Source organism: Equus quagga, chromosome 20 (genome assembly GCF_021613505.1).
Source record: "Equus quagga isolate Etosha38 chromosome 20, UCLA_HA_Equagga_1.0, whole genome shotgun sequence".
NCBI lineage: Eukaryota > Metazoa > Chordata > Mammalia > Perissodactyla > Equidae > Equus > Equus quagga.
Window position 1 is genome coordinate 35,633,593 of NC_060286.1, and position 20,782 is coordinate 35,654,374.

At 48.6% G+C, this 20,782-nt stretch overlaps 1 protein-coding gene across 1 annotated transcript; it reads right to left on the reverse strand.

Annotated features, from left to right (window-relative positions):
• Window positions 1–3,385: 3,385 nt before the first annotated feature.
• LOC124230740 (serpin A11-like) lies at window positions 3,386–17,243 on the reverse strand. The gene is made up of 5 exons (XM_046647066.1): window positions 17,148–17,243; window positions 13,223–13,868; window positions 8,689–8,962; window positions 5,470–5,617; window positions 3,386–3,725 (listed from the first exon to the last, which is right to left on the reverse strand). The coding sequence occupies exons 2-5, from the start codon at window positions 13,863–13,865 to the stop codon at window positions 3,522–3,524; spliced, it is 1,269 nt and encodes a 422-aa protein (XP_046503022.1). The 5' UTR covers window positions 13,866–13,868; window positions 17,148–17,243; the 3' UTR covers window positions 3,386–3,521.
• Between the last annotated feature and the right edge of the window lie 3,539 nt (window positions 17,244–20,782).

Below are 20,782 nucleotides of genomic sequence, written 5' to 3' on the forward strand. Positions count from 1 at the left end.
CCTGGACCAGTGGCCACTTGGGGGAATTTGGACATTCCCCAGAGCTGAGCTATGCTCTACAAGAATAAAGGGCAGCCTTGAAGGCTGGGGCACCCAAAGGGTGAGGTGGAAGAAATAAATGTTCAATGAGCACCTACCGTATACCAAGTGCTTAATGCTCACATTCATGAACTCGTTTGATTTTCACCACAATTCTCTACACTTCATCTCAGCCAAAAGGCTGAGAAGCGATACAACAATTCTCTAAATTGGGTTTATACTTTCTGTTTTGCAGAAAAGACTAAGGTACAGAGAGATGAGTGACATGTCCAGGATTGCCCAACTAGTGGGAGGCTGTAAGAATTCACTAGCGTCCAAAATCTGCCTCAACTGGCCTCCCAAGGAGAGGGGAAGAGAGAAGACCTGAGAGAAAGCGTGCTGTCTGCATGGCTCAGAATGGAGCAGAATTCCTTTCACCAAACCCTCACACAAAACTCTGTGCATGTTTATATCGTGTCCTTCATCAAGCTGTGTTCTTCTCTACCTCTGAGTCTTTGCCTCAAATTTCCACCATGTGTCATAACTGCCCCCTCACAGCGCTGAGCTAGTAAAGGTGTCCAGCTGCCTATTCTGTGCGGTCCCTGTCTCTGGTAATGGCAATAAACAGACGAATGGGCACAGCCCTGTCCTCCAGCCATGCTTCTGGGTCTTTTCCTACAAAGTTTCCCCAAATGCTCCTGCCCATAGGGTTTCTTCCCTCTCTTCCCTCCTCTGACTCTGAGAATCGGGTCTTTGCAGCCAAGGAGGTGTGGCCAGATGACTTTTGAGATGTGCTCATGAAAGGAGCTGTGGCATCGAGGTTAAGCAAGGGCCACGGAGCCGAATGGCCTGGTTCAAATCCCAGCTCTGCCACTGGCTCGCAAATCGTGCCTCAGTTTTCCCACCTGTAGGAAGGAGACACAGCAGAACCACTTCTCATGATTTGGGGGAGAACTAAGTTGGTTGACATCTGTCAACTGCCTATACTGGTATCTAGTTCATAGTAAGTGCACAGTGAACGCAGGCATGTCTCATGCCCTCCAGCACAGTGTGTCCTCAATGGGACACTGGACATGGGAGAGTTGAGGGGCTGGTCAATGGTTCTATGATCACCAGGCCTGGGTCAGAGCAGAGAGTTAATAAATACCTTTAGACCACTGACTACCCTGGTCTCCGTAGAGTCCTCTCTTCCAGAAGTGACGACAGGGATCCAGGTGTAGTTTCCCTTCATAGGAAGGATGAAGGGAGCATATTATAGCCTTTGACTTAAATCCTGTCACCACTGAGTGCTCCACCTGGTCACCATCAGAGGGTCCAGCTGCCCCTTCACGTGCATCATGGGGACTTTGCTGGGTGTATTCTTGTCCAAGGAGAACTTGTCCTCACTGCTCTCTCTATATAGCATGTAATTTCCTTACTTGTTTTGTATAGCGTGTACTTTACTTACTTTGTTTTGTTTTGTCTGTTTCCCCATCTAGAGTGGAATCCCCACGAGGGCCGGGCTTACTGTCTGCTTTGCTCACTGCTCTATTCCAACTGCCTAACTAGCAGGGAATGCACATAGCAGGTGTTGATAAACCTGTGTTGAAGCAGTGAATGCGTGGGTCCCAAAGCCTTGCATGCAGGCCATGTGATGGCTGTCCACCCACTTTAACACAGGTACTTGTTCAACGTCCATCTGCCCTGCAAGTCTTTGAGCCCCAGGAGGATGGGACCCTTGACTCTCAGGTTCCCCACTCCAGGGTCAGAATCTTCCAGAATGCCTGATCCAGTGTAAGATTGCTCAATTCAGGAACCTCTTCCTTTAATATCTCTGTCTTGCATATCCCTGGAAAATCCGTCACTTATTTCTGCAGGAGCGAACGCCACTGTTGGAGAGGATTTGGGCAGATCATCAAGCATTTGAATACAGCTATTACTCACTTTTTAGTTCAAAGCAACAGAAAAGTATCACGCATGACATGGGGCTGCCCAGGACATGGGGTGGACCTTCTGGGGTTCATTCCTTTCTAAGAGAAGTGGTGTCCACTGCCAGGGGGAAGGCAGGGCCAGGTGGGGAGGAGGCGCCAAGGGCCACAGGGTCTGGCTGGGACTTGGGATCGTGTGTGCTAGTGTCTGATAGAGGAGGGATGTAAGACGGGCCAGGACAGGGCACGTGGTGGGGGTGGACCTCACAGTACCTTCCTGACTGGCCCCATCCCTGGCTTCACCCCACTTGGGCCTATCCATGCCCAGTTATCGGATGACTTTCCCAATCACCACTTTGTCCACATCCACATCTGCTCCCAGGCCTACAGCTGCTCCCCACCGTCTATAGGACAAAGTCCACACTCCTTTCCCTGGCATCTAAGGCCTCCAACCTTTTCCTCCAAACACCTCTCCAGCTGTGATCCTGTATGAGCTGATTATTGCTGCAAACCTGGTTTTCTCAGAACGTACCTTTTTCTTTCTTTCCCAGCTGCCCTTGCCCGCAGCGTGTCTCCTCTATCCTCCCCTGACTGTCTTGTCCTTTTCCCCTTTATTTAGGGCTTGCCTGTTTTCAAGATCCAACTTAAGTCTCACCTCCTTAGGATGGCGGTGAGGGTGGGGTCCTACGACTTGCGCTTTTGGGGATGGCTCCTTCCTAGACATGCACCACCTGAAGCCACCCTCTGGGTCTTGGCACGGGCTTCATAGTGGGGATGGACATTGTCACACGCACGGTACAGACAGGGAGCTAGGTTGGCATCCCTCTGTGTTGCTTCCCCACCAGCTTCAGATGAGTGCCTCTTTAAGCCTGGAGGGTCACACTTGTGGGAATGGGACTTCTGACCTCCAAAGATGCCCCATTGCAATCAAATACTGCCCCCAGATCCTTCCACTAACCAAGTTTGTGCCCTATACTCACTGTCCCACAGGCCATGTTGACCCTCCCACTTTCTTTCTTGGGGCTGCCCTTGGGCATTTGACCTCCCTTGCTGGATTGGCCCATCCTTGCACCCTCTTCTCCTCATGGAGCGTGGTCGGAGCCCCTGCCTTGGCTCCAATCTCCCCTCAAGGTGAACTGACCCCTGACGTCTGGGCGATGACCGTGCAGGACGACCTCACTTCACTGTATAGCCAAGATCAGCCACTGCGAAGGGAGAAACTTGCTTATTCCTCCTGATGTCCTTGGTGCCTTTCCTGGGACCCTACCCCAAAGGACATCTAGGAAAGATCTGCAGTGGTGGCGGCAGTGGTGGACATCTCCCAGGAGGCCATAGCATGAGGCTGTTCTCATTCTCAGCTTTCTGACCATAGTGGACGCCAGATGTGAGGAGACTGTGGAATGAACGGCTAACAGTTGGTCTACGCATTGACCCTCCCCTGTGAGCATCGCTCCTCAGCGTTCACAAAACCCAAGGTCAACTTTATTAGCATCTTTGCACACTGGTCCTCACAGCAGCCCGTGATACAGGCTGGTGCTGGCCGTCCTGTTTGTTTGAGGGGGGAGAGACAAGACACCCCCCGGCCTCCCACCGCGGTCACCCTGCGGCCGGGTTGACGACTTTTCCCAGGAAGAGTAAACTCTGAGTGGTCACCTCCCAAAGGAGCACCAGGAAAGGCCTGTTGAAATGGGCGTGTGGGGCCGAGGTTGCATTGAGAGACTGGGGCTGGGCGAGGAGGCCGGAGGCAGCCCCTGCCTCGGTTCCCCGCTCACTCATGTCAACGGCTGCCTTGTGCGACACCTAGAAGGAGAGAAGAGGAGCAGAGTCAGCATCAGCTCAGGGCGCTTTGAGGGGACAGAGTCCACCTTGTGGGACACTGAGGAGACGGAGGCAAACAGCAACACCCTTCAGGTCGCACAGGCTCCCCCTCCCAAAGAAGCGACTCTAGACTTTATTTCCCTCCTCTCCTCATTTTCTCCCCCTCCGTCAGATCCTGGGGTTCACCCTGACGGTGCTATTGGCTCTTTGATGGGGAGGCAAATGGGCCTGAGCAGGGCCGAGGGCTGTCCGAGCAGGAGCCAGGCTGCAAAGCCCAGCAGCAGCTTCGAGGAGCATTCTCAAGCTCCTAGTGCACACGGCACACATCATTTTCTGCTCCGAGCTGCGCTTCCCTTCTCTACGCCCCAGTTTTCTCATCTGTAAAATGGCTTGCTTAGCCTAAGTCAACAGTTTTCAAAAGGAGCTCAGTGGAACCACTTGCCTAATGTGCCAAGCTCTCTATTGGTCTCTGGGAGAAGAATTCCTTTTTCTTAAACCTCATTTTTCACACAACTCCTTAAGAAGAAAAGATTCCGAGGCTTTAAAAAAAGTTGGAAAACTTTGGGCTTGACAATCTTGTTCAAGTCTAAAAAGCACTATGAAGAGATATACCTAGCATTTAAGGTCACCGTGAAAGGAATTCTTTAAAAGGCTAAATATTTTCTTTTCCTTCTTGTTCACGCTCTTCACTGTGGGCACGTGCACACACAGGCAAACACACACACAGGCACACACAGGCACACAAGCATGCATGTGCACACACACGAGACCATGGCCCTATTGCCTTGGTTTCACCTTCCAAATCTCAGCTGGTCTGTTCCAAATAAAAGACAAAACTTTCCTTATGAAGTTCCTAGCAAAGACTGAAATGATAATTAACAACTATTGTAAAACAGAAAGGATAACAGAAAGGCAAACAAGGGACTTTGCGCCTTCTCTCCTGCGGAAAATTGCATTATTATCCCCAAATATTAACTCTCCCTTCCTATTAGAGGGTTCTCGATCCTCACCCATGCCCTGTGACTAGCAATGCCTCCTGCAGTTGGAGAACACAGACCCACCCCATTGATGGTGGTCTTGACTGTGGGACTTGCTTTAGTCAGTGAGACGTGAGTGGCCGTGACCTAGGCCACATGTGAGGAGAAGTGATAAGAGCCATTGCACATTTTATCTTGCTTTTTTCCTTCTGTTGGAGAATGGCATGTCCCAAGGAGGGGCTTCACCTTTAACCTACATCCTGAAAGGAAGAAGACATGTGAAGGAGGTCTGCAGCCAGGCGGTGGTGACACACCTCTGACATGGAACAGGAGCAGGAACTAAACCCCTGTTATGAGAAGGCACTGAGAGTTGGGGTTGCTTGTTACTGCAGCAAGGCTGACAGATACACCTCCTGATCATGCCCACCACTCTCTAGCTGTGACAAAGACAGACAGAGTTTCACTGCTGGCCCCAGGAGGAAGCATGAGGAATAAAAACAAAGCTGGTCTCACACTGGGGGAAATTCTGGCTCTGTGGATGACCCTAATGTGTGTTACTCTATTCAGGACCCTGTGTCCCTGGTCTGAAGAATAGAGGGGACACGGAAAGGAAGCTGCCCACAAAAAGTCTCCTTAAAGACTGTGGTATTAAAGAACCACAGCAGGGAGAAGAAAGGGCACCCTGAGTTGCAAATGCACTTTACGTCAAAGGAAAAAAGACTCCCCCACACGTACATGCGACACCTTACCCTGGAGATGGTTTTGTTGAGTTGCCCGGTGATTCCTGATAAGTCAGCTTCTAAGTTGAAAATGTTGGTGAGACCAATGTGGGGAAGTATCTCTTCCAGGTTATATGATCCAGAAATGGAAAACCTTGGCAAATGCAAGTCCAACAGGCTGGAGAGGGAATCAGAGAAGTGGGGCGGTCTCATTATTGAGGTCGCCACTGCCCTGTCTGTGGCAGCCTGAGCTTTGGGAGGGAGAAGTGTTTCCCAGAGTGAGGGGGAATGCATCTTCCTAAGACACCACCTGCTACGCCAGAACGTTCCATGATCCAGAGCCTCCCTCTCTCCCACTGCACAGAGTATGTCGCGTGTGTGTCTGAGAAGACTCCTAGCACAGCTATATGTCTCCATCTTTACCACGTTCACGGAGGGCTTTCCAGGTGCCAGACACTGGGCTAGATTTTACAAGGCTTAACTGACTGAACCCACATAACGACCACATAATGTAAATATTGTTAACATTTTCCCACCTCCATATTTGATTTATCAGCAAGTTCTGCTGGCTCAACTTAGGGACTATATTCTAAATCCGTCTACTGGCAACCCCCTCATACAAACATGTCATCTGTCACCTGTCTGAGGCTCAACGGCCGTCGTGAGATCTGATGAGACATGGCGTATGTACGGGGTGAGGCACAAGTCAGTGGACTAACGCTCCCTCCTGTTGCTGGCACGCCTTCCGCATCGGATTGCCACATTCCCGGGTTAAGTTCACAAGTTTCTTTGACCCAGAGCAAATCTGTCCTTTTCTCCCTGGGATACTTCTTGATTGTTACTTGACATTTGCCAGGACTGGTAACGGCCAGCTTGGAAACTTCTGCCTCTAATGGATTCGGGTTAGAGACCCTAATTCAGGGCCACAGGTCATCGCCGGTTTAACTCCTGGGCCGGTACGAGGGACGAGCTGCCTCACTGACGTGGGAGGCACTTGGAAGTCAGGGGTTGAACAGTGAAAAGCAGAAAACAGACGCAGAGAACAGAAAACAGGCCCATCTTGGCCTGCTTGACAAAGTTTCCACAGGCAGCGCTGGGGGCAGGCCCCAGCCAGGGAGAGGGGTCGAGTAGAGTCTGGCAGAGGGGTGTCCCGTAGACAGCCCAACACATAGTAGGCCCTCAGGCAATGTTAATAAAGAAATGAACAGTGACCAGGAAGCATGAGGCCCCTGGGCAAGCTAGCCTTCCTCACTGCGGAGTGGAGGGAGACCTGGCAGTCTGAAGTTTACGTGTCTGAAAGCCCATCACAATACCCGCTAGGATATTGTCTCTCTGGTGCTAGAAACAGTCATCGGGGACATCTGAGATTTAGAAATGCAACTTGTGTTGGTTTTGATTTTTTTTTTTTTTTTGAGGAAGATTAGCCCTGAGCTAAGATCTGCCACCAATCCTCCTCTTTTTGCCGAGGAAGACTGGCCCTGAGCTAACATCTGTGCCCATCTTCCTCTACTTTATATGTGGGACGCCTGCCACAGCATGGCTTGATGAGCGGTATGTAGGTCTGCACCCAAGATCCGAACTGGCGAAACCCGGGCCGTTGAAGCAGAACGTGCGAACTTAACCACTGCACCACCAGGGCAGCCCCTGGTTTTGATTTTTGAAGTCAAAGTGAGAACAAGGCGAGAAAGTCAAAATAGACCCTTCCTGAGGGAAAGTCTACTTATCTAGGAGATTCTACGCTACTTCCTCCTGTGATGAGGGAAGGGGCAGGCTGGCCCCAAGGAAGCTTGAGAATATGCAGCTGGAATCAGAAATTGACTAGAGCTCTGTAGCTTCACAGAAAACAGGGACATGCCCTTAAATCCTGGCCTCTGTCCTTGACCTGTTTCTCTTTTATTTACTATGTGAAATTCTGTTCAAAAACACCAGTTCTCTGTCCCTGGTTCCTCGGTGTGGTTGGGGTGCTGAGAAAAGCCTCCTTGGGCATGAGGGTGACCGGTGGTGGGCTAAAGGTGGCCATCAGGAGGTTTGCTCTATGCCCCCCACCCCGAATCTGGGTGGGTTCTGTGACTGCTTTGACCAATTGATTTTGGCAAAGTGACATTGTGCTAATTTCCGAGCCCAAGCCTTAAGAGAGGGGGAGCTTTCACTTCCGGTCTTTTGGAACACTCCTCCTGGAGCCCTGAGCTGCCATTGAACACTATCAACTACCGGGAGCTGCTGTGCAGAAGCCAAGCTCGCCTGCATGGAGAGAGAGATGCCTGCCCAGCCCTCGGCTGAGCCAGCCATCCAGCCCAGACACCAAACTTGCAAGTGGAGGAGATTTCATTGCTTCAGCCCCAGCTACCCTCTGATTCCAACGCAAGAGGCTCCCCACAGAGAACCGCTCAGCCCGCCCACAGGAGCAAGAGAGAGAATAGACGGGTTTTTTCAAGCCATTCCATTTTGGGGTGGTTTATCATATAGTAGGAGAGAATTAGAACTCAAGGCCAGATTTCATCCCAGAGTACCCCATAAAGGAAGATATACCCCAAGAAGAGGTTAGATAGTGAACAGAATCTAGGAAAACAGAAAAGGTTGAAACTCCTGTGAAGAAACCACTGGCTAGAAAGGAGTGTGACAGAAGCGGGTAGGAGAGAGATCTCATCAAACTGGCACTTTGATTTTACACGGCTCTTCTTGATATTTAATTTAAGAAATGTTTTAATTCAAAAAAAAAAGAGGCACTTTTAAGACATATACACTGTTCTGTGAGAGCCACAATTATTTATTTTATTTATTTATTTTTAATTTACACCCCCTTCACCCATTATGGGAGTCATAATTATGCTTAATAATTGTCCTTGATCTGATTTTTTGCCTATGCTTGACTACCTTCTGGTAGTAAATTATTATTTGGAGAAAAGGAGAAGCAAGAGGAAAGGAAGTTGGCCGGGAAGATGCTGAGAAGGATAAGAATAATTAACGCCTAGTGAGCACTTACCATGCACCAGGGGCCACTTGCCACGCTCTGTACATGTTAACTTGATTAATCCCCCACACAACCCAACCTGCTGGTTGTTATGGCCTGATTTTACATTTGGGGAAATGGGAGGCCCCAAAGGTAAGGAAATCACCCAAGATCACACTTGGTTGAAGGGCAGAGTGGTGAGCCAAAACTAGGAGTTGGGCTCTTGCGACCGGAGTTGATCCAGCCCTGCTGGGGTTCTTGAGCAAGGTCTGCTGGAGTCCTTCTGCTCTGATGCTTACCTGGGCAGGAGCAATTGGCCCCATTTTCTCAGGGTCTCTGGCTGCAGAGCCACCTCCACCTGCTCCATTTTCCCAGGGTCAGGGAGGATCAGCAGTGCCTGGGCGTTTCCACTGTATTCTATCTGGAGGACGGTGCAAGCCACGTCCTGGTCATAGAGGAACCGGTGCATTTCCTTCTGGTGCATCATGGGGATGCGGAGAGAGGTCCTCTCGTCCACAGAGAAGCTCTCTTGCTTCTGGGTCTGGTAGCGATTGAAAGGATGCTTCCACTTAGCTTGGGACAAAAAACCCACAAAACCATGAGAACACACTCTAAGAGAGCAAATCTGGGCAGACATACACCAAGCCACATGGGATTGGTGACTTCCTCTTGGACATCTAAGTATGAGGCAGAGAAGTGGCATGGATACAGAATCAGGGGTGCCATAATTTAGGCCCGGTTCAGCCACTAGAGCAAGTCGCCAGAGTTTGAGCTCTAATGGCCTATGATTTTGTTCCATTTCCGAACAACTGAGCTTTCAAGAGGCCAAAAGGTATTTCTACCAACTCAGCACCTTCCATGTGTGAGGCATCATCTCTTTAAATCTTCATCAAAATTAATATTAAACAAATATTATGATCTCCATGTGAGAGATGAGAAACTGAGTCTCTGTGAATTTACGTGAAATTCTCACTTTGAAGAGCCATCGAGGGGTAGAGCAGGGATTGGGGCCTGCCTCTGGCTCCCCAGCTCAGGTTCTTTGCAAACACTGAGTTGACCCCTCTCCGCCAAGCTGCTCTAGACAGCAGCAACCTTCTACAGAGTAGCCCAAGAGGCACCCTCTACCTCCAAACTCCTGAATATTCAACCAGACAAGGAGAAAGATGTCTGTTAATAAAATGTTAATGCAAAACTCATTAAGACATAGTTAGAAACGCAGAATCTGGTGGTCACAGTCTTGTCCACGTGTGTGGTATCTTTTCTCTTTCTGCTTATAGTCTCCACCCAGGAACCATCTCCTGACTTGGCCTCCTGAAAGCACTGGTCCTGGAGACAGGGAAAGGGCTGGCTCATCCCGTCCCTCATCCCACACCCTGTCAGTGACCGAGTATTACTGATTCTATCTCCAAAGCCACAACTCTATTCGGGTCACCACGATACTAACTTTGGACCACTTCCATGATCTCCTAACTTGGCTCTGCTCTCCCACCCTTCCTCCTCTCCAAACCATTTTCCACACTGCAGCCAGACTTTCTAAAATAGATGTGATCATATCACTCCACTGCTTCAGACTTTTTGGTATTTCTGGGGTCCTCTAGATAAAGTCAACATGCACCTGCTTACCTTTCCATTGCGGCTCCCCCTAGGCGTTCCCCTGTTGTGTTCTATGTTCCATCAAACTAAATTTGTTCCAGTTCCTTGAAAATGCAATGGTATCTCTCTTCCTTGGCCCTTTGCACATGCTGTTCTTTCAACTGGAACCCTCTTCTCTCCACCTCTCCCGCAGCCTCTTTCAGAAGTAAACCCAACTCATTCTTCATGTCTCATCTTAGATGCCTCCTCTTTCTGGAGAGGTGTCTCTTTTAAGAGCTCCATGGCACCCACACCTACTCAAGCAGAGTATCACTTTCCACTGAGTTGTAATTGACCTTTTACTTATTTACAACTCACATGGGAAGGTGAGCCACCCAAGGGCAGGAAAACTCTATCTTCTTCATAAATTTCCCCAAGAGGCTAGATAGCTCCTGTGATGTAGTCAGTACTTAATATATGTTCTTGAATGAATGAATGAATGAATGAATGAAGAGCGTTCCTCAAGGCCTCAAGCACGAGGCAAGTTTAACTCAAAATCACTCATTCAGCAAACATTTAAAACATGCTTGGCCATGTCAAACTGTGGAGAATCAAAGATGATTGAGACTCAGGCCCTTGAGACTTCTGGTCAGCATCACAGACTGAACTAAAGCAGGAAAACCTACTTTTTCTGCTTAAACACTTAGAAAAGATGGATAAAATAGTGAATAACTAAATAAATACCTGAGGTCAAAAATAAGTAGCAAAGCTTTCAGAAACAAGCCAGAAATGCTTATGTCTGATTTGGATCTGAAGTCATCTGGCTGGTGGGTTATCAAATCAGATACAGCTCCTGAGGGTGGTGTTTAATGTCTTCTCAGGGGAAATAAATGAAACCTGGGTCGACACTTGAAGTGAACTCTCTGTACGTAGTCAGGAGCTATGAAAGGCAATCCCTCCTCCATCTGGGAAGCCTGAATGGAAAAACTCTTCCCAGGGTGCAGAGACCAGATAGGACAGGTCATCACATCTCTAGGGACAGAGGAGAAAGAGTCACCTACTCTGTATTCTTTGTTCTCATTACTGATTCAGTGCAGGAACTCCCCAATCTAGAATAGCTCCATGTTCTCATTATTCATTCAGTGTAGAAACTTACTAACCTGGAAATTAATACAAAACCAGTGAAACCAACAGGACTGGACCAAAGGCGAATGGGAAGTTGTCCCCTAGAGACACTTCCACAAGAGGCCATAAGAAGCTCATACATATAGAAAATCTCCACTGAAGATGAGCTCAAAGCTGAAAATTTCAATCCTCTGTTGAGAAGGACTCAGCAGGGGTAAGAAAACCAAGAATTCACTGTTCAAGATCTCTAGAGAATAGAATAATCTAAAAGATATTTTTTAAGTGTGTTAAAAAAAAGGGAAGGAATAAAATTCATAAGGAAAGAATAAATCATTATGAGAAAATAACGGGTAGATTTGAGAAAAAATAGGAATTGTTAAAATGAAAATGACAGTGAAATTGAAGACTTGATGGATGGGTTAAACGATTAGACCTGACTTAAGAGAGAATTAGTAAAATGGAAGCTAGCACGGAAGAAATCACCCATATGGCAGCACAGAGAGAAAAAGAGACATTTTCCTGGAGGGAGAAAATGTAAAAGATGAGCCTAGTACCCTTGTAGCATGAGAAAGTAAGGAAGTGCTCCTCCTCCCAAAAAGTCAGCAAAGGTGGAGGCATATCAAAGGGACACAGAAACCAACTGGAAGAGCTCCCAATGGCCAACACTGAAACATTATGAGTGAGTGAGAAAATGAAGTAGTATTGGATTATAACCCAAAGTATAAAATAAATATCCGTTAGACCATACTTATATAAATCAGTGATTGAATAAATAAGTGTGGGAGAAGAGGCGAATGTCTCGTGCAGAAGAATTCCGAATAATTTATGTAGACTCTCCTACTCAAAGAGATGGAGCATAACTCCCCACTCCGTAAGTGTGCGGTGTACATATTGGTTTCCTCCCAAAGAGCACAGTATGGAAAGGGGAAAAAGGGGACCTTTACAGGGGAGAAGTCTGGCAAGCATCACCTCAGCCAGGAGATCAAGGTCAACATCAAGAGTGATGTCACGTTGATACTTTGTGTCCTTGACAGGATGTGATGAGAATAGCGCTTTACCTCTGGGTTCTTCCTCCTCAAGTTCCATACTCTCAGTCTTAATCATGGGGAAAATATTAGACAAATCTCTATTGAGGAACATTCTACAAAATGCCCAGCCAATATTCCTCAAAACTGCCAAGGTCATTAAAAGCAGGGAAAGTCTGAGAAACTGTCACAGCCAACAGGAACCTAAATTGGCACGATAACTAAATGTAATATGGATGCTGAATGGGATCCTGGAATAGAAAAAAAGTTAGGTAAAAACTAAGGAAATCTGACTAAAGCATGGACTTGAGTTAAAAAAAAAAACATGGAGGAGCGCATTTTCCTAGTAGCACATATAGAAATAAATGAAGCAAATTCAGGAAATAAAGGAAGCAAAAAGAAATGGACCCTAAAAGTGTGAAATGCTCACTGCATTCAAAATAAGCTATCTGTATAAATTAAGACGTGTAATGACACTCAGACACAAGTGCAAAGTAATATATACATTATGATGCCATTTGGGTAAAATTTTAAAACACGTAAACTGTATTCCATACAATTATGGTTACACACTCAATGTGCTAATGGCCTGAACAAATGGATTAGGAGGATCCACGCCAATCTTAGGATAGCAGTTGCCTCTGGGGAGGGGTGGAAGGAGGGAAATGGATCGGGGAGGGATCAAAAAGGAATTGAACTGCAAAAGGATTTGATATCTGCAAAATCATATTTAAAATAAAAATCTGAAGCAAATGGTAAAATGTTAATATTTGTTCAATCTTGGTGGGGGAGTTTATGGTGGTTTTACATTATTCTCTGTATATTTCTGTCTGTTTGAGATAGGTAATACAATATTTTTTCTAAAAATAAATTATTAATAGAAAAATGAGATTGACTGCATAACCAAAAAAAATAGAATAAAAAAGAATCAAAAAAACTTGATAAGAGAAACCAAAAATTGATAAATCAAGAAGTAGCAGTGTAAGAACACTATATAAGTACACAGCAGTAACCCCAAGAAGGAAGAGCTCTGAGCCTTCCCGGGCGGCGCCTTTTGGGCGGGGCTGGAGAGCGAGGAGGGGGCGACAATTCTGCCGGAGCCGGCGCTCACCTTTGAGGAAGACGTAGTTCACAAGAACCATGAGCGTGTCTCGCGTGAACTCCTGGAGGCAGTCCACCACCTGCCCATACGTTTGCTTTCTCACGTAGTCGTTAATCTGCCTCCCGGTTGTGGCAGAATCTGTGAAGTTGGCGGAAAAAGCGAAAGCCCCATATCGCTCCCTGATGGCATCCAGAAAGTGCTGCCGAGGCTTTAGCTGCCTGTCCAGGAACAGGGAGTTACCTACTTTGAGTTCATGTTTGGGGCTGGGCCGGTTAAGGGTGTGGATGAGGCTCTGGAAACCTCGGTGGATGTCAGCTTCCGGGGTTTCCGTGAGGTTGAAGCCGAGGCCCTCCAGGATCTGAGTCGGAGTGTCCCCTTGGGCCCCAAGAGAGAGCAGGGCCAGGGTGCTAGAGATGCTCACGGGCGAGAAGAAGATGTTTCCCGGGGTTTCTGCTGCCAGCTGCTTATACAATCGCAGAGCAAAGTGGGTGATGGCGGGTGTGACTTTATGGTAGGCGGGGGCTGGCTCTGAGAGCTGGTCCCTGGGGGCTTGAGGCACCCCGAGACTCTTATCTCCATGGGCGGGAAAGGGCTGACAACAGACAGAGGCCAGGATCCCTGTTTCCAGCAGCCACAGCCACGGCGGCCCCATCCTCTGAAAACAGATGTTGAATGTGTCACTCTTCTCATAAAGAGCTCCATGGTTCCCCATTGCTTACACGACAAACCTCACATCCAAACTGAATACCAGAGAGGAGTCAGGAGGGGCACTGCGGAGGACGAGGTGGTGGCTGAGCAAGCAGGGCTCCAGACTTGTCCCCTGAAAGCTCCAGTCAGAGCTGCAGCCCCTCAGATGAGCTTTACATATTGATACGGCTGTAGAGTCTGTTCAGAAGAGACTCCGGGCTGTAAAACCCTTCCATGGTCTATTCTCCCCGCATCCTTCCCTCCTTTCTTCCTTCCATCTTTCCTGCCCTCCACCCATCCTCCCTCCCTCTCTCTCTCTGCCCTCCCTCCCTCTACTTCTCCTCCCTCCACCTTCCTTTCTTCCTTCCTTCCTTTTCCTTTCCTCTTTCTAGTGATTCCTTCAGTCATTCATTAACTTTGACGGGTTGGATTGACACTCAATACTATGGAGCAAATGTTCAGGACACCGCGACAACAAGTAGTGCTGGGCCTCCCTGGTACCTAGGCAGGGCCACTAACTATCATCTTGCCCATTGGAGGGGATAGGATGATGTGTGCTGCTCCTGGGTCAGGCCCCCATAGAAAGGGGGTGCCCTCTATTCTCTCGGTCTTTCATTATCCGGAGTGTGCATGTGATGATCAGCCATGGAGACCTTATGGATGAGGGCAGCCCCCGAGGGGTGGGAAAGCCACAGGATGGATGCAGCCTAGCAGGGGAGACGAGAGAGAGATCAACTCGGCCTCCATCAAACCTGTTATTTCAAGTACCTCTTGACACAGGCAGCAGCTGAAACCTGTATCTTAATTGATGCAGAGGTTTAGGAAAGATATCTGCAATGGGTTGAATTGTGTCCCCTCCAAATTCATATGCTGACATCCTAACCTTTATGAGTGACTTCATAAGATGAAGTCACTGGTGTGGGCCCCCAATCTAACGTGACCAGTGTCCTTATGGAAAAGGGGAAATTTGGACACACACACACAGGCAGAATGTCACATGAACGTGAAGGCGGAGAGCAGGGTGATGCTTCCACAAGACAAGGAACACCAGGCAAAGAACGCCACCCTCGGGACCCCGGGATTGCCAGCAAACCCCCAGAAACTGGGGCAGCAGCCTGAGGGAGCAGACCCTCCCTCGCAGCCTCGGAGGGAAGCAGCCCTGCCAACAGACACCTTATCTCAGGCCTGCGGGCTCCTGAACTGGGAGACAATACATTTCTGTGGTTTAAGCCATCCAGTCTATGGCACTTTATTACAGCTGCCCTGGGAAACTAATGCCATGTATCTTGTGCTTTAAGTTATAAAATGCACCAGAAGACCCTTCGAGCCACCTCGGGGAGGTCAAAGGGAGGCAGGAGCAGGAGACCCCTTGCTTCAGGGCCAGGAAGGCAGCTCCAACGCGGTGTGAGACTGCAGTGTAGACAACGCTCGTCTCTGCTCGCTCTGCCCTGTCTAGTGCCCTCCTTTCCCTTTCCCTTTTCCCTCCACACACACGTCCCCTCGTCCCTGCAGAGTGCACCCCACCATGTAGCCACTCGGACTTCCGGTCTTGATGTCTTCAGGAAGAATATCGTCCCCCTGCTCCCTTCAAAAGTGACCCCTCCATTGTCCCATTCCACAGCGGCTGCCCACTGCTGACCGCCCTGATCCTCGTTGTTTGTCTGTCCTGATAACGCTGTGTTTTAAGCAGCACTTTCAGTACCTTTTGCCCAAACCAGTGGCCTCTGGATCAATTACAGATGCTGTGACAGTGTGGCACAGAGCACATTTCTGGAGATGGTTTACAGCACCTGGTGCCTTAAATGCCTCCCAAACCCCAAAGGCCAGTTGTGGGGGGACAAATGCAGCCTCATTATCGGGTATGTTGAAACACGTTTGCTGGTCAAAGTCCTGCGGGCAGTGTCCCCAGGCCGCATCCTCCCTCCCTCCCTCCACCACAGCTCCCTGTAGCTGGCTTCATGACTTTCTCCACTCAGGCTGGATTTTCTTTTGAGGGGAGGTTTGGAAGAAGCAGAACAATTTAAATATTGGTCTACCCTGGGAAAATAAGAGTTACAACTATGACGAAACCATTTCCAGTTTATTCTTTTCACCCAGTGGAACTCACCGCTGTTTTCTACCCTACAGCATCCGAAAGATTCCCAGACTCACAGAAGGATCTATTTCCTGAAAAGGAGTGACTTGTAAGGCGGGGGGCTTGGGTTTGAATCAAGATTCAGCAGCAACTCACTGTGTGACACCACGCAAAAGAAGCTCTCTGAATAGGTGGTGTTATTTGCAAAATGCAAATGACCATGCCTGCCTCCTGGGGGTGGGGTCTCTTAAGGAAGACAAGACATACAATGTATAAAGCATCTGACATGTAGAAAGTAAGCAATGTCAATTTTCACCCCTTCTACCAAGGCTGGGTGTAATTACACCCAATTTATTTCTTTCTTCCTTTTCCAGAAGGATCCCAGAGGAAAATTAAGAACCCCTTTAATTAGCTACAATATTTCATTTACTGTGTTTATTTTATGGTGAGGATATTAGATACTTTGTATCATTGGTTCCCAACCAGAGGTGTTTGCTCATGTAGGGGGAGGAACATGTGTGGAGGGGGTGGGGCGGTATTTGGGGTCATCTCAGAGACTGGGGGAGGGGTGCCACTGGCATTTAGGGGGACAGAGTGAGGCGTGAGAAAGCTCTTCAAATGCCAGAATAGTCACACGTGATGAAGAGTGGTTCTGCCTGAATGCCCCAGTGCCCCTGTTGAGAAACGCTTGCTTTACTTCATTTAATTGAATCCTTGTGAGAACCTGAACACATAGGTGGTGTTATCTCTGTTGTACATACAGGGAAACTGAGACTCAGGGCCCAGACCAAAACCTGTTAAGTGGAAGGGGCCAGACTCAAATTCCAGGCCAGGGCTCTTAGCACACACCAGTTTCTAGCAAATATGCTACAGCATTGTCATTTTGCTTTGGGGTGTATTGTTCTGATCTCTTATCCAGCTGCTGGGAATACTGGGAGCTCCTCTCTCAACATATTTGAAGGTCAAGTTTTTACGAAAGGTTATTTAAATCCTGACATTCCTACTTCAAGCCTCAGAAGCCGCACATGATTGCGTTGTTCCTTTAAGGGACTCACTTCTCCCATTCCGGCTGCCAAAGCGAGGAGGGGAGAGAGAGAGAGAAAGAGAGAGAGAGGGAAAGAGAGACAAGCAGCTGCCGCCCTGCCTGCATTTCGGTGGGCGCATGGTACTCACAGCAAGGTCCCTGGGCTGGGGCCGTGGGTCTTCAGCACTGCATCGCCTCGTGCCCGCAGGAAAATGGTGTCGGACGATCAGAGCAGCCTGGTCAATATTTGTCAGGTCGATTCCTGGAACTGGTATGAAGACAACAGAAGGGACTTTTTTTCAAAGTATCCGTCCTAGCTTTTTACAAACAAACGAGTGGATTGTGAGTCTGACCTGGCTCGGGTTAAGGCTGTTCTGATAGTGGTCACGACAGCAAGGGGGGTGGTGTGATTGCTGCTGATCCGTTCTTGGTGTCTGGGGTGTTCCAGGCAGTCTTCTTTACGGACCCCTCACAATACAAATGCCAGACAGGCAGGATCATCCCAGCTTTACACACGGCAAACCGAGGCTCTGAGAGGTTAGACAACTTGCTGGCTAAGTGGGTGGTGGGTCCCTAATCAGACGATTACTCCGCAGCTCACGACCACAACCTACCATCCCAGTATTTTCTTGATACTTATTTTGTATTAAATAAACATAATCCATGTAGAGAGAAAAAAAGACTGGAAGGAAATTCAGAAAATATAGCAAAATCTTCTCTCCGTCTATTCTGAAAGCCCCATAAAGTGGGATCATTGACTCCTGTTCATCCAGGTTATCACCTGAGATCTCAAATGAAGCCAGGAGCTAAAGGAGTGTTTGTTTATGAATGAATCTCTCAGTGTTGGAATTGAGGTGACTTTCACACTCTTCTTTTCGTATTCTCCTAATTTCTCACTAAGAGCATGTATCTTATTTACAATAAGAAACAATAAAATGTGTGAAAAAGTAGGATTATTTTACTTTTCATAAAGCAAAACAAAACCTCGTCCAGGTTGGCACAGTGGTTTCCAATTGAGAGACACTTTTAAAATGTAAAGGCTCCCGGGAGAGTGAATCTGATTCTCCAGTGGGATGGGGCTGCAGGTGCCCCTGGCCTGGCTGGTGTGTGAGGCAGGAGAAGGCCCCAGGGGGAGAGCCGCAGGTCTCACAGCAGGACTCCATCAGCGCGTGCTGGGAAGGTGGAGGCCGAAGACATTAGGGCCGGGCACCGATGGGGTCTGCTACACCCGCCAGCAGTGAAAGTGTACCCTTGGGTCTAGAGCAGTGCTGAGAAACCTCTGGGTGTTTCCTAAAGACACATTTGTAGTTTGAATAAACAAGAGAATTGAAGTGTATGGCCAGAGTTCTTTGTCACCTAAGAGGAATCCTGTTCACTCTTGGCTTGTACACAGAATCTGTGAATCTTTATAGGAACCTGTCACATGCTAGGGGAAGAGGAAATGACACTGGGAGGCCTGCATTTGGGATCCCATCCCAGACCCTGTCTTAGTAGAGCCCACTTCGCAGAGCTGCGGTGGGAACGAAATGTGGTTGGATGTGGTTGGTGTCTACACGGTGCCTGGCCAGGAGCAAGCACCCAGAAATGGTGACCATTAACACTACACTGTCATCACAAGGGCCATCTCATCACCCGCAGTCCACTGCCCACCCTTCAGCAGAAGAGAAAAAGGAGAGTTATAGACAATGAGACGATGTGAGTTCCACGCAACCCAGATTCACCCTCGTGACTGCAACCTGTTGCATTCTTGTGTTAATCAGGGTTCTCCAGAGAAACAGAACCAACAGGATACCACACACACACACACACACATTTACATATAGAGAGAGAATTGGCTCATGTGATTATGGAGAATGGCAAGTCCAAAATTTGCAGAGTGGGCCGTCAGACTGGAGACCCAGGAAAAGTGGGTGATGCAATTCAAGTCCTGAGGCTGTCTTCCCATAGAATTCCTTCTTGCTCAGGAGGGGTGAGTCTCTGCTCTACGAAGACCTTCAACTGATTGGATGAGGCCCACCCACATTACAGAGGACAATCTGCTTTACCCAAGGTCCACCAATTTAAATGTTAATTTCATCCAAAAAACACCTTCACAGCAACATCCGGAATAATGTTTGACCACATATCTGGGCACCATGGCCCAGTCAAGTTAACACATCAAATTAACCATCACACATGCCATGTGGGGGTAGGAAAAAGGATGCGCACCACCTCTTTGGGGTGCTTAGCTCTGTCCTTGGAGTGAGCATCTTTGTCCTTGACACACAGACACATTTCCTGTACATTCAATCTCGGAGTCAAAGGGCATGCAAATGTGCCCTGACACTTCTAGTGAATAGAAGCCCCTCTCACCTTTAACTCCACCTTGGAATCAAGCCAGCTCGTCGCTACAGTCAGGAAGCAGCCTGCCCAGGCCTCCCGTGAAGGCACCGCGTGCTGTGGCACCGAGCTGGTGAGATGGTGTGGCTCACCGTAACTGCTTGGGCCAATGGGCTTTGCCAAGTCTACAGAGTTGACCTGGGTCCCCGCTGCTTCTCAGCCTTTTTCTTGCACGTGCTGATCATCTTCTTGTTGTGTGTATCACTGCCCACCTCCTTTTAGCCTGTGGGACCCCGGGCCCCTAACGTCCTCTGTGTGTACCCTTCGGCATATGAGACATTAGAACTGAACATTATCTGTGAGTGCCCTTTAGCATGAGGGACACCAGACCCTCCTTCTCCTCCATGATCAGGAGGAGACACGAGGCCCTCAACGTCTTCCATGAGCACCTTCCCTCTCAGCCTTCTCCATCGTCTGCTTGGATAGGAAACACCCGCAAGCATGGATCTCTAGGCCTTCCTCCATGTGGTTATGCTGCTGACACCACGTCCTCCACATTTTCTGGAACAATCCACCTTACCGTTCTTCTCTCAAGTAAGCTCCTTCCTTGAGCTCCTTCTCCAAGCTGCTCGTGTGGCCCATTCTCAGGCCTCACCTCTCTTGGAAGCTGGGTTGTAAGTGGCGATGTAAATGGTTAGCTCTTTTCTTGGGTGTTTGAACATAGTTGTTAAATGAATGAAAGTTCAGGCCTTGAAGTGACTCCTCGGGTAACAAATGAGATTCCTTCAGGGTCACATTCATTCCCAGAAAACACTTGTGTCTTCTCCTAAACCCCACCACAGCTAGACAGTTGGTGGATTCCTTGGGCCCTGTCCTCTCTCATCCAGCCCCTGGCTCCTAGATCTGATGGAGCTTTCTCCAGGTGGCTCCAGCTTGGTCATGTCACTACATGGCTCAGCAGTCTCTCATGCCCCGTCTTGGGCCCCCAGTCTCAGTCCCAGCCTTGTGTTTTCTGCATTGAGCCTTGGCTCTCCATCAGAGTAGTTCTGTTTCACCTCTGGCCTAGTCTGCCACAGCTTGCTGCACTGAGCTAGCCTACCCAGGCAAGGTCTTGTATCTCAGGTTTCACTCTTGGGTCAGTGTGTTTGGCCAATGTCTTCGCCAGCTATGCCCATGGCCTCTGGGTCTGACCTCCCTTGTCAAATGACTGGCTGCCATCAGACCCCATGATCCCATATGATCCCATATGTCTAAGGCAAGTCATGGCTAGCCAGGGGGTACCCAAGTCCCAGCCTCCCCTACGCACACACACTTACACACACAAACCCCTTCCATGCATGACCATCCTCTTGTCTCTTCCCTTTCATCAGTTTCACTTCCTATCCAGTTGGGGGCAATAATAATTCCCTCATCAGGGGTTGTTGTAAGGATGAAAAGAGGCCAGGGTCTGGGACAGAGGAGGTGC

What these genes read in the sequence shown, in the direction of transcription:
- LOC124230740 (XM_046647066.1), bottom strand. Translation starts at nt 13,865, where the DNA reads ATGGGGCCGCCGTGGCTGTGGCTGCTGGAAACAGGGATCCTGGCCTCT. An exon ending in GAACTACGTCTTCCTCAAAG is followed by an intron (nt 8,963 to 13,222) that starts GTGAGCGCCGGC and finishes TTTTGTCCCAAG; the next exon opens with CTAAGTGGAAGCATCCTTTC. An exon ending in TCAACAAAACCATCTCCAGG is followed by an intron (nt 3,726 to 5,469) that starts GTAAGGTGTCGC and finishes CTCTCCTTCTAG; the next exon opens with GTGTCGCACAAGGCAGCCGT.